Source organism: Pelecanus crispus, chromosome 14 (assembly GCF_030463565.1).
Source record: "Pelecanus crispus isolate bPelCri1 chromosome 14, bPelCri1.pri, whole genome shotgun sequence".
In the NCBI taxonomy this organism is placed as follows: domain Eukaryota; kingdom Metazoa; phylum Chordata; class Aves; order Pelecaniformes; family Pelecanidae; genus Pelecanus; species Pelecanus crispus.
In genome coordinates, this window is record NC_134656.1 from 9,772,199 (window position 1) to 9,786,281 (window position 14,083).

General features: G+C 44.9%; 1 protein-coding gene across 3 annotated transcripts in view; it reads right to left on the bottom strand.

Moving 5' to 3' along the window:
• The window catches only part of SLC9A8 (solute carrier family 9 member A8), a 31,674-nt gene extending 21,342 nt beyond the window's left edge, over positions 1 to 10,332 (bottom strand). For 2 of the 3 annotated variants that reach the window (XM_075721290.1, XM_075721288.1), the window contains exons 1-3: positions 10,303 to 10,332; positions 9,444 to 9,622; positions 4,733 to 4,813 (exon numbers count right to left, since the gene is read on the bottom strand). In XM_075721290.1, the coding sequence (XP_075577405.1) occupies positions 4,733 to 4,813; positions 9,444 to 9,622; positions 10,303 to 10,310 (268 nt within the window). In that variant the 5' untranslated portion in view covers positions 10,311 to 10,332. Of the gene's footprint in view, positions 1 to 4,732; positions 4,814 to 5,196; positions 6,110 to 9,443; positions 9,623 to 10,302 lie in introns of those variants that run through there. The other variant, XM_075721289.1, reaches the window with a different exon arrangement.
• Between the last annotated feature and the right edge of the window lie 3,751 nt (positions 10,333 to 14,083).

The window sequence follows — 14,083 nt, forward strand, 5'->3', positions numbered from 1 at the left end:
ATTGTCACTTGGGATATCCAAATACTGAACACGCATATTGAGAGTGCTGTGTTCATTGGTTCATAAAGGTTTACTCAAAAAAGCTTCTCCATCTAAGCTGCATTCCAATCAAATTCCACCTTTCTTGCTAAAGAATCAGGAAGTTAAGAGTTAGATATCTGTGTGACAACACAAAACCTTCATGTCACTTCAATGCTATTTTCAGCGTTAACACAGCTTATGCAAAATCAGTCTTCTCCGAAGTGAATTTTGCCTCAATGAATTCATAGTACTTAATGGCAATGAAGTAGGCAACAAATTCTGATCAGGGTGGAGACACTGTCAGAACTATTTCCCAAATTAATTACACATCTAGAAATACTAATTTGAGTATAAAAGATTTTTTTAAGGGTACTGCAAACTCAGTGGTTAAAGATTATCATGCTCTTTCCTCCTATACATCTTCAAACAGATAAGACAGAAAACTCCAAACTAACAAGAAGATTTCTCCTGAAAGTCATGACAATAATTCATGAACTGTCATTAATTGCTTTCAAGGAGTTATGAGGAATTTGTCTTTAGTCAGATTCCAGATCTGTGTTTCTGCATAGTTGTGTTTTATTATTTACAGAATGGAGACTTCATAGTCAAACACTGGGACGTAGAAGTGAAATACACTGAATGAAAGGTAAAAAGTGGCTGAGAAGCTTAAAGTATGCTTTCTGGTAACTCATGTGTTTTTATTCTCTCATGCTCTAGCTATCAAAAGAGTCTTACAAATAGCATCACATGGATTACTGCTGATGGATGTGTCATACACACAAAGCCATGAGGCTTAAGCCTTCTTTCATACAAAAATATGTGAAGGCATTGGTCCCAGAGGACAGATTGTTCCATATTGCTCAACAAATAATTGTTCCATGAAATGGTTTATACGGAAAGGAAGAGCAAAACATTAATGAATGAACATCAAAGGTCTGCTGTTCTTTGAAGGAGGACAGAATGCAGATACAGCCACTCACATGCCATATAAACACAGGTCTCTCCTAACAGTCAGGCTTTCCATTCTGGGATGGAAGCTGTGTCAGAAGAAAAGGACTAGAACATTTCTAATGTTTGCAGCACAGCAACACTGTTTTCAACTGGTACAGGCAGTGCTTGTATCATTTAACAAGAAGTTTATGCAGGGAAAAAATAAACAACAACCAGAGCCTATACATCTGAAGGCACAGACTTCAGGAAGTACGCTTCCTGAACAAACTTCCCAGTATTTTATGAATCAGTATTGACAGCCCTCATATAAAACTATGTTTAGAGGGGATTTATAAGAAAAGAGAGTCCCTTAACTCACTTCTGCTGAAGTGAAAGGGCTCCAGCACGATTTTGTGCAACTGGACCCCTGTGCGTAGGCCAGGCATGGGCTGGGGGCCACAAGCTGGGCATCGCTATCCCATAAGCTCAAGGGGCCTAAGTAAAAGGCTGGTCTCAATCTCTTTTATAGAGGAAGAGCTACTCGCAAACTGACCCTAACAACAGTGTCACGGACAGACAAGGCCCTTTCACGGTATCAAAAGTTAAATGAACGACAATATAAATGTAAGGCAACAGCAGACATTAAGGGAAAAGAATGAGCCTGAATCATACAACTTACACCTTTATACAGCACAAGTTACTTCTAGCTGTATATCACACACAACAGTACTGCTAAACTAAGATTATGCTAAGCAAAGTCATGAAAGAGGGCTGCGCAAAATAATGCATCACCAAGAGGCTTTAACAGCAGCAGAACGAAACTTTGATGCTGTTTTTTAAAACCTCTCCCACACATCTTTACAAAGTACTCATCTTTTATTACCAGATTAAATGAAAGCATGTTTTGTTCAGCTGGTTCCATCTATTAAATCATGTAGATCAGTTTTGTCAAGGGGCTAATTGGAAAGCTAGATCTGTAAGAGTTAATCTAAGCCTCATTCTTTTGAAAATGTTATAGGAATTTTCTTATTAAAACCAACCTCTATTTTTCCTGAGAACATCTTAAAACTCAGTAACAAATCAAAGAGGAAAAGCTTTCCTGGCAACTATTTTTACCAACAACATTCCAGTAACTTTTAAGGACAAAGATCAAAATCCAGCCCTAGAGAATGCACTCCCGCCCTGCCCACCAGGAATGCCCTAGAACTGTGAAAGAGAAGCTTCCGAACAGCTTAGACAGTAGGAGGAAAAACAATTGTGAAAACCATACTTTCGTCTCTGCTGCCATTTTTATTAGCTTTCAATAACTGCTTGAGAACAGTTGCTTAATTTACAATCAAAATAGGACACACCTCACTTCTGGCACTGCTAGCAAAACTGGATACTTGAAACATAAGCTGTGCTCTTGCAGCCGTGTAGATCATTACCCGTAATAGAGGTTCACTGACCAGTAATTAATTGGCAATTCCACTAATTATTACAGATGCCGTGTCCTGTCAACAGAGCTGACAGTAGTTTAAATATGGCTGAGTCAATAAACTAAATAAATAAGGCTTAAGTGAGACAGGACATGTTAGCTGGATTGCTACTGGATATAACACACTCTTGACTCAGTGGAATTGCATCTGCTGGTACCATCTCATCTGGTTTGGGAGGCAGACTACAGCTATGCTGTGATTCACACCGAAAACTGAACTGTGCAAGTTTCCTACATGCCCTCTACATGCACATACAGGAGATGCACTGCTGCTCCTTCTTACCCATCTTGAGAGCAGCAGTGACAGCCCCAGCACAAAAACTTACCATGAACAAACTTTTATTGGGACTGACAGGAGCGCAGAACATACCAGCACAGCTAAAATCCTTGTCCTGCTGCTGAGATGTCAAGAATAAGAAACAGAAGAATGTCTGTGCCTCTGCTGCTCTCTGCAAAGCTCAGCAGGAGCAGCGATGCAAGCTTGCCTAACACCTCAGCTGAGCACTGCCCAGCAGCTGGCTCGGGACAGAATATAAGGAATGATAGTAAAGAAAATCCAAAACTACACAAGCAAGAGCACTCAATATACTGCTACATTTTAATTGAGGATTAGGCTTAAATTTAGATTAGCTATTTAGTAACAATGGTAACTAACCTGATTAGAAGCCAAATTAACACCTTTCACCTGGATTTTTGTGTACAAAGAAGGCAGCTACTGAAGGCATAGTAACGTCCTTTGGGAACCTTTCAAGACACTGGAAGATATACTACATCTCAACCATCCACGACAATAATGTAAGAGGGGAAGGAAAGAAAAGTGTGTCAACAGTGAATCAAACACTGCATGGTTTCTATGGGGATGACAAAGTAAGTCAGGATGATCTGCAGCAGCTCTGATCTTCCTATGTCATACTATGGCAGACAGAAGCGTAAACGCACAATAGTCTGATGGATACTGCTCCTAAAAAGATGAGGTGTGCATGCAATACCCAGGAAATCCATACCAGCACTACAACAGATTTCTTACAGGTCTATTTGTTTTTCAGCTGCACAGTAATATCAAAACTCAAATAGGGCCTTGCAAGTGAGTATCTCTTTAAGCTTCAATGCCTTCTACTACGCTAGTAATGTGATGCGGTCTGCATCATACAGAGTTATCTAAAAATTCAAGGAGTCACGCCTGCAGGAAAATGCATTTTTCGTTCTGCTAAGTAACAGCTCTGAGATCTTCTCAATCTAGCACCCAAGATGCAAGAAGATTCCTGTTTTCCAGAAAGCATAAGGTACTGACAAGCACCAGAAAGCTTATTTCCTCCCACTGAGAAATTGTGTGAAAATACAGTTAAGGAATATGAGAGAAGAAGGTACCAGAGTACAACAGGCAAAGACCAGGAGAAAGACAAAATCTACCTGCTCAACAAGTATTACACTCCTCCACACTACCTTAGAATTACAGCTAAGCATCTTTCTCTTTCTGTTGTATTTTTAGAATGGCTGTCAGTGAAAGTGTCACTAGTAATAGAAGCAAAAATATCACAGATTCTTGTAAACAAGTTACAGAGACAGCTGAAAAACTGTTCCTGGGATTAGTTAGACCAGGTTCTTTAAACACTATGTTAGACAGTATGTAGAGAAAATAGTAAATATATTTGGCCTGATTTCCTCCTCATTTACACGTTATAAATCAGGAGCAACAGCATACAAAGAAATGAAATTATCCTAACATAAAACTACAGGCTTAGGAATACTCCAGATTTAATTCAAATTAAGGTAGCACTTGATCTTCATTAAGGGTGGCATTCTTATAGCTCAAGTCATAGGAAGAGCTCTTGTCATGGTACTACAGGGATAGTTAAGTATCTGGCAGTCCAGGCAAGTTTTTAGGGTACAATTACAGTCACCAGCTAGCTTAAAATCACTTATACAGACATAATTCTACCAAAACTCATACAAACGCATGTACCACTTCAAAGGGAAGGCCAGAGTCTCGCTGCCAGGGAGTGCTGCAGTATCTTGCCCTACAGTGCAGATGCAAAACTAGAGGAAGCTGCCAGAGTACTTAGGTAGCGACATCCCTATAGCGCCTATATGTGTCATTTTACCCAGCCAGTCTCTGCACATATGCTCATCTCTTGATTTCTTCCATTAATTTAATCCTATGAACCGCTTGTTTTCTTCACTGCATCCAGTTTGCTGCATCTTTCTAGTGATGGTTAACACACAACAGAGCATTGTTTCAAGCACAGAGTACTGAGAGTCCCTGAATTAACACGAATTCAATGTAAAAACGTCATGGTTACTCACCTAAAGAAACAACAGCCACACTCTCTGGTAAAAAATGAAGTCGGTATTTTATCAGTAAATGCACCAATATGATGCAGATAGCTGTGAAGGAAAAAAACAAATTGTAGATTTAGAAGTGTTAGAAGAGAATAAAATATACTTTTAAGTAGTATTTCTAAAATACATGCAGCAAAACAACTCCTAATGATTTAGTAGAAATCCACTAATGCAAGAAACCAAATTTTAGTTCAAACCTAATTCTCACTGAAGTATGTAAATGGATCTACAAATGGCAGAAAATAACTAAGGCAAATCTTAGGACTTAAAATTATCTCTAAAAATACCAGTATTACTACTTTTAGAGCCTGATTCAGCTTACAAGAAAACCTTCTCTGAGCAGTAGTTGTAAAAAACGTCAGTTATACAGAACACACTGGTTTAAGAACGTTTTGGTAAACATTTCGTATTTTTTAAAGAAAACATACATGTACGCATGGCCTCAATTAAAATTGCAAAGCTACGTGCTGTCATATCCAAGTCCCTCTAGCAGATGGGCTTCACCCCAACGGATAATCACAGAATCATTTACATCGGAAGGGATCTCTCGGGGTCATCTAGTCCAACTTCCTGCTCAAAGCAGGGCAAACTCCAGAGTCAAAGAAGGTTGCCCAGGGCCTCGTCCAGTCAAGTTTGAAAATCTCTGAAGAGAAAGAAGTCACAACCTCTCTCAACCCCAATTCCAGTGCTTAAGTCTCATGGTGAAGAATTTTCTTCTCTCCAACCCACATTCCCCTTGTTGCAAGTTGTGACTGGTGCTTCTTGCCCTTTTGTGCACCTGAGAAGAGTCTGCCTCCACGGCCTCCGTAACTCCCATTCAGTGGGGCTATGACGTTGCAGAATGGGTAACCGTTTAAATATCCCGGTTCTCGTAACAAGCATCAGCCAAATTCTTATCCAAATCAGCAAGAGACATTTACTGCTGAGCGTTGCTAAAAGTTAAACCAATAAGGGGAAAGGACCAGTGTAGAAAAACACAAAACAGACTTGGCTTGAAGTTAAAAACCAATCAGAATTTAAATCTGATGCAACATTCACTTATGGCTTTTAAAAATTCAATTTTGTACTCTAGTAATGTAGTTCATCCAGCAGGGAGGAAGTCTCTCTCTCACAACAAAAATGAAGGTTACAGTAACGTGAAAATCCCATCACAGCCTCTATGCCAATGGTAAAGGCAAATTACAAAGGATCTATAGCAGATCTGGGTACCATCCATGGATATGGTTGGAAGACAGCACTCGATTCTTTTAGAACTAGCACAGACAGGAAATTTATCTGTAAGAATCAAATAATCCTGGATTATTAAATTCCTAACAATTTTGATTTGAATGTTCCCCACATTGAAAGTACCACAACTCTTCTCCCATTTTAATTTAGCTCAACAAAGGGTCAAACAAAGAAACAACCTCTGGCCTGCGTGTCTGTAATATATGTATTTTGCTCTATTTGCTAATAAATCATTCTGCAGTGGCCTGGGATATAAGCAATATTACTGCTTGCGTTTTTTCAGAAAGCAAATGAAGCTCAAGCAAAGTCAATAGCATTTTATATACTGCAGTCAAATTGTGGCCTGTTAATCACAGCAGAGACTGTTTTAAACTGCGTATTTGGCAAACCTAGTCATAACTGCAACGGGAATCTTTGTTCTCCTTACTCCGTGCCTTGTGTCTGTGACTCTCACCCTATTTCAGTGCAGGCAGCACAGTGCCAGGCCACACTACACCAGCACACGTTTTGAACTCTGGAATGAACTAGCTTCTCGGAACTGCTCTTAGTGATTTGGTTTAACTAAAAAACAAACAGCCACTCGCAGATGGTTCAGAAGAGTGCTTTTGATTTACAGCCCAAAAAGGTGCAAAATGGTGCACAAATAGTTCTGAGCACTGCCATGGTTTGCTGGATCACACTGCCTGTGAACTACTGGGGTCTACAGAATGATCTGTATTTACTATACACTGTCACAAAAAAGAAATACAAACCTCATAAATACAAATATCCCTTTTCACTGTCCTACTCTCCAATACAGTGCTAAGGAATGGGTATCACACTGATGCCTGCATTCTCCCACTGGTTATCTTGTACACCCAGTTCATACAGAATATGGTGAGCATTTCATTGATGTGCATGTGAACAGATGAAAGGGTTTATGAACTGAGCAAGGACTCATGAGAAACAGTAGTATTTGCTCAATTACTGGCAGGTAATTTGTTCAGGGCCAAAGCTCTGGGTTCAGAGCGATGAGCAGGGATGGCTCCATTCATGAAGACTGGCAGGGCTCCCTTCCCCCCACATTTACCCCACTTCCACTCCACCAATCTTTATGCTATCAATCCATCGGTTCTCAACACACCTGAGTTTACAGCACAATAATGCAGACTCAAACTGGTGTTTACTTTAAAATGCTGCACTAGAAACTGCAGCAGTTCAGAAGCTGACTTAACAAGCAACTCAGACATTTGGCTGCCAACTGCCAAACAGACCATGGGAGCAATAGCTTCATCGTGTATCCCAAGCAAAGTTTTTTTTCACCTGTCAATCAGTATTATTGAGTTTTGTATCAATTTCCTGCCTGTTAAACATGAAAAATAAGCATCCAGTAACGACATCTAGGATTACTGTGTTAAAAGCATTCTATACTGCTCTTTGGGACAGACCCATAAAGGCATCTGGACATTACGGAGTTCCAGCAAACTCCAGTGCAAGCACAAACATGCTTTCTGTTTAGCAGATCTAATCACCAGCTCCTTTCAACCAGCTTTCGACTACTTTGCTTTGGCAATAAAACAAAAAGCAACCATAGTCCAAGAAGTAACTCCCACCACCATAAATATATGGCAGCCTGGTATATTCTTTAGCTGTCGGGTCACCCATCCCTTGTGTAGGACTGCTCAGTTTGTATCTGGCAGCACATCATCTGCTCCAGGCACTTGCACGTATCAGGAGTCTAACAATCAGGCAAGAGGCCGGAAAAAGCAGCGTTCTGGACAGGCTAAAAGAACATTTGAGTGTCCCCCTAAGGAAGAGCACAGTAAAAGCATATAACAGAAGGGAATTCATGGATCACATGAACATGGCAGAAGAGAGTTATGACTTTGAAAGTTAAGTGGTGTTTCAACAGATAAACAAGCCATAGAAATCTGGGGTCAGAGACTAACTCAAGCTACTTCAGGCACTTTAAATTTATGGCTTGGCTGTGACACAACACAGCTCAGAACAGATCTGCTTCTGGGTCTATTCCAGTTTAGAACATTCTAAAGGCCATTTTACAGGTTGTGACATACAGATTTAAGAGTATTGTAGATACATTCATTTTCACCCTTCTTATACCCTTAAATCGGAAATTATGAATGGGAGTAACTATGAACAATAAGCTTTTATACCGGCTTTACTTTGTTCAGGGAACTCCCCTGTTCTGACGGTGATGCTTTTAAGATCCATCAAGCTATCAGACTGGCATAGATAGGCTGGAACATAGCCAAAAAAATCATAGCTCTGTTCTTCAGTCCTAAGAATACAATTTTACCATGAACAGCCCTTTTAAAATCCATGAGACATGCACATTCAGAAATTTTATTTTAATCTTAGAAGTCTTCTGATCTACTGCATTTTGCTTTGGTCTTTCTTTTGTTTCTGTTCAAATTCTAATACGCCACTGACCTCTGGGAAAACATTAACCCTCTTTGAAGACAAACAGATACTTCAGAAACAAGCAGAAGCCTTCTACTTTTTGCTGCACTTAATAATAGGTATTTATAAGAGACAATTTTTTTTTTTTTAAAAACCCAAACGATTTGCAGAAGTTTCTGCATTGCTGTCAAGTCCACACCTATTATTTTCTCCATTTGCTACTGGAAAGAATAACCACTTCGAAGACCACATGACCCATCTGTCACAGAAAAGTCTCTCAGTGTAGCTTGCTTTGGAGGAACCAAGCACACAAACACACAAAGGAAAACGGACAAACCCTTAACCCTCCATGAAAGTTTTGTTATTGTTACAGTTTTGACTACAGAATTGCTCTAAGCACATGGTGAGAGATAACTATATTCTATTAAATAAAGATAACAGCCCAGACTTATAGAAAAGTTGGGCATGCATCTGCCATTCAAAATGCCTATATATGTGCAACGTTAATAAAATTATGGCAATTTGCATGTTGTTATCGCACTCTTGTAGAATGTAAAGAAAGTAAGGAGAGACAGAAAAACAGATAATGAACTTTAGTACTTGTGCATGTAAATCTGACTGCCTTCTATTGGCATATATAACAAACTATCTGAGAGCTGTCCAGAAGCGCTACAAGTAGCTAAATTGGCATCTGTTTAGTACACTGTCCTCAAAGACAGCCGCAAGCACCACGGAGTATTCTGACTGTCGTCTTTGTACATGAACACATGCCATGTGCTTGACAGAGAAGGCAAAGACAACTAAAAATGTTGATTGCGCTTTGAGACCATGGTCAGAAGGTCTGCAATGGTCCTCAGCTTTCCACAGGCCTGGGAAGTTCACGCAGTTACATACCCAACTTTCTAAATCCCTGTGCCTGTACAGTATTCCACTTCATAGAGAGACAAGCTGAGGAGAACTAAAATGCTATGATTTTGAAAGCTGGCCTATGTTCTCAGATACAGAGTACGATTAACAGAGATTAAAAGACTTTCAGTTCATCATTCACCTAAAACAAGAAGACTAAAAAAAATCGTCATGCCACTAGATTGCTCCTCTTGCTGTGCTTGGACTCCAGTCTGAACTGGAAGGATAGGTTTAGCAGGTGTAGGTACCACCAGTTTGGTAGTAGCAGCCAGCGTAGTGTGGAGGGTGACATTGATGACTTCATGGGTGGCATTCAAAGACCTGTCAGGATAATATAATATGTGATTATACTGGACCGGCGCAGCGTGATAAAGACTTAGCCTACTAAAGACATGCACACGTGAAACAACCACCAGATCATACTGAATGTGTACTAGCGACCAACGTGTTAAGGTTGCTTTTTAAAAATGGTCTCTGATCACAGAAGTTCACATTCATGGAGCCGATTATTGCTGAGTTCCTTCATGCATGGCAGACACCAAATATTCTGCAGCGCAGCTTGGGATGCAGGTGAAAGCCTGACACGGAGAGAAGGAATTTGCCCACTTAGCCCGTCGAGTGTAACGAGCCCGCTGTGCCAGGCCAACCGCGGGGGCTGCGGGCCCGCGCCTCCCAGCTCCCCAGCCCCCCCGCCGCGCAGGGCCGCTTCAGAGCCGGCCTCCCCCTCCCGCGGGCAGGATGCTCCTGCAGCCCCGCCAGCGGCCCGCGCTGCAGCCCGCGGCCCAGGGGAGGCACAGCCCGCCGGGCCGGGCCGGGCCGGGCCGCGCCGCAGCCCCAGGCGCCGCGCTGAGCAGAGGGGCGGGCGCCGAGGGGCTGGGGACACTGCCCGCCCCCCACGTCGCCGCTGAGGGGGAGGGCGCCCGGCGGGCACGCGGCGGGCACGCGGAGGCCCCCCGGAGGCCGCGCCCCCCCCCCGCCGCCGCCGCCGCCGCCGCACTCACTCCGCCATCTCGCCGGCCGCCGGCTCGACCCTCCCACCGCGCGCCTGCGGGGCCGCCCCGCACGCGGCCACTTCCGGGGCTCCTGGGCGGCGCGGCGGCGGGCGCGTGCGCAACGGCTGCGCCCGGGCTGGGGCGGGGCCGGGGCGCGAGAGCGCGCACGCGCGCGCGGCGGCTGCCTGCCGCCGGCGGCCCGCAGGCGGGCGCGTGATTGGGTGGGGGGACGCGTCACGTGAGAGCGGGGGCGGCTGCGCGCGCGCCGGGCGGCGAGCTGTCCTGCCGTTGCGTGGCGACGCCGCGTCGTCATGCGCTCGTGCTGCCGTGTGACGTCACCCTCCCCGCGCGGCGGCGCCCGTTGGGGACGGGCCTTCCGCCGCCATCGGCCCGCGGCCTCCGCGCCCCGCGCCATCGCTGCCTGGCGCCGCCGCTGCCTGGCGCCGCCACGGCCCCGCCGCTCCCCGCCCTCAGCCGCCATGGCCGCGCGCCTGCTCCTTCCGTGGCGCCGTCTGCCTCAGCCGCCATTGCCCGCAGCTCCGTGCCCGCGGCCGCTGCTACCTGGCAGCTCCATGCCCAGGGCTGGGCCTGGCTCCGTTCCCTCAGCTGCCCTCACCCAGCAGCTCCGTGCCCCTCGGCTGTCTCTGACGGGTGGCTCCCTGTCCCTCAGCTGCCCTCACCCAAGCTCACCAGTAACCCCTTGTGCTTGAACGCAGACTGGGGCCATGGTGGCGCAGGGCTGTTGTTTCAAAGCTGGAAACCTGGGTATAACGGCTGCAAAAGCGTGCCGTAGCATCACGTCAGAATATTCCCGTGGTGCCTAAAGCGAGGAAATGGATCCTGACTTTTTAAATAAGGCATCTTCAGCCTGCAGCTCCCCTAACCCTTTCCCGCTGGGCGAGCAGAGCGGGGTGAGCGCCCAGCTGATCCATGGGCGGCTGTCACTGCCCAGCCGCTGCCCGAGAACCTAGCCAGCCATGGAGACATACATCCAGCCTGTGAGGCGCTGGGATGAGGGGCACTATGGAAACAAATACTCAGCACATGCATTCTGTTCAGTTCTGGTTTGACTTCTTCAGGAAAAAAAAAAAAAAGAAGGGATTGTACAATTGCTGTAAGCAAAAAGGAAGTATATCAGCATTTATCTGGTTACTATCAAGCTGAATCAGAAAGCTGCTGCCTCCAAATCAGTGTCAAAATGCTCTTGAATTAATATATCATCGAATTGCCAGCCTTATCTGGTGTAAGTTTGAAATGCCCTCCTCTGCCCCAGGCTGCTGCGCTGACTGGGGCCTCTAAGCTCTCCCGCACATCAGCTCCTACCTGGCAAACGGGGCTAGTTAGCATCTCCCAGCTTACAAAGCCCGTCATGGATACATATGCATCCAGTCTGTGAAAGTCTGAGACGCTGGGATGATGGGCACTATGGAAACAAATAGTCTAACAGCATCACACGCATTTCTGTTCATTTCTGATTTGACTTCCTCGGGGAAAAAAAAAAGGGATTGTACAAACAGACATACTGGTTGGTATACCTCAGGTTGTTTTGAAGGGCTGCTGTGATATCAAGTGTGCGCTCTAATCAAAATGAAATTGTAGATTCATGGCTCAGACATGCTGACACTCATGTGATCCATTTACAAGAAAGTGAAAGCCATTGAAACAGGCACGAACACGTGTGAGTTTTAAAAACCAGTGAGATTTGGGCAGCAGCTGTTTTTCTCCTTGTGGCGCAGGCAGGGCAGAGCTGGAGAACGTCTGATTTCCTGCAGTGAGACTGAACCCACACCTCCTTCTTCGTTCTCATATTCTGATGTGGTTTTGTGGTGACCTACTTAGTCTTACTACAGTTATAACCATTTATTTTTTTCCACACTGGCTAATTTCTGACAATCTGCAGTTTGCTAATCCCCATCTGCTTTAACTCATTCTCTCCATCCCGGTAGTGTTTGGGAGAGTTTAGAGTGCATGACTTCAGCTTAGGCACACGTGGTGTCGCGCACTTAAAGCTCACTGGTGCCAGTGAAAAATGAGGGTGGCACTTTGCAAGATGGTGCAAGCTGATTTCCGGAGGTGATGTGCACATCTTACTCCATTTGGAAACTGGGGGGACTGTGGGCCTCCAACACGTCAGAAGCTCAGGCGCTTCTGCTCTTTGATCTCAGTCTTCACGATGCTCTGGAGTGGAGATTATGAACAACACTTCATCCATAAATGATGAAGCTTGATCCAGAATGTGTTACACTTAAGCTGATGAAACAGAGGAAATTTCCTGGTGAATTCTGTCTTCCTTTTTTGTGCAAAAATTAAAATTCAGAGTTTGCCAAGCCTTGGCCAATTTCAGTATTTGTGAAGTGCTCCAAATGTGCTGTGTCAAAACACCAGAGGGGTATGGAGTGTTGCTTCAGTACTAACAGAGACTGGTGCAGGTCACCCTAGATGGCTGGAAGTAGCTGCTCGCTAAAAGGTGAATTGTCACTATTTCCCCTGAGAACGTCTCTAAAAAGAAATCGGTCTTCTGCAAATTTGCATGTTTTTAGCTCATAATAACTTTGGGGGTTTTTCTTTTGCTTTTCTGGGAAGCCCAGTGAAAATGCAAGAAGTTAAATTGAAAGGGATTGGGGGAGAATGGGTGGGAATGTGGCAGAGAAGGACAGCGGGGCCACGTGCATCTCACCTCCGCGCAGTACGGCTCGTGCTCTGGGTCACACGACAGGCAGAAGCTCCCCTCCTGTGCAGCCCAGTCCTCCTCGCGCGGTCCTTGTCCTGTCCGCCTAGAAATCAGAGAAAGAATTGTTAAAAGGCACCTCTGGAGAGCTCCGGTCCAACCTCCCGCTCAAAGCAGGGCCAACCTCAAAGTTAGAGGAGGTTGCTCAGGGCCTTGTCCAGAGAAATTTTGAAAATCTTTAAGGATGGAGAGTCCCAGCTGCTCTGGGAGACCTGTCCCCGTGCTGCACCAGTCCCCGGCTGAAGAACGTTTTCTCTGTTGTGCAGCTGGAAGCCCCCTTGTTGCACTTCGTAACTGGTGCCTCTTCTGTTGTGCAGCTCTGACAAGTCTGCTCCTCCTCCCCGTAGCCCCCTTCCTCCATATCTTATAGCTGCTCCGCGTTAAAAGGAGTCACTGCATCCCTCTGCAAGGGCAAAGTTTCTTAAAAGCAAATCAGCAAGTGGTGGAAGAAGTAGAGCCATTGCAGCAGTGTCGGTCAGGGAAAAGGGCATGGCTAGAGTCCCGTGTAATCGTCACCTGTAATCAGTGGGCCCTTGCAGTTGTCACCAGAGCGATGTTCAATTCTGTACCAGGCTAGTGCAGAATAAAGAAAATCTTAAAACTATCTTTCCTAGTCACTCGAGTTTTGCTCGGTGTGAAAGAGCAGGTCATCTGGCCTAAGAACGAAGGCCAGAACTTTTAGCTATTTTGCTTTCTCTTTGCTTTTTTTTTTTGCTTTTGTTTTAGGGTTTTTTGGTTTTGGCCTTGGCCTCATTTTTTTCAGTTGTTTTTGTTCCTTAAATCTTTCAACTGGCATGATCAGGAAACTCCACACTTGTTTTGTTTTACTGGCCTTGTAGCTGTCATGTGCCTTTAATCATGAGAGATTGATGTAGAAAAGGGATGACTGCAGATGTAACTCTTCAGGATGTGAGCTGACCTTCTCCTCACGGTGCCTGCTGGCCCTGGCCAAGGGTGAAGCACAGATGGGTGTTGGGGGCCATGGGAAGGGTTCAGGAAGGGATGTGGAAGGAAGGAGGATTGAGCCAGGAAAGTAGAGGCCTGGGAACCTAGAGAAACACA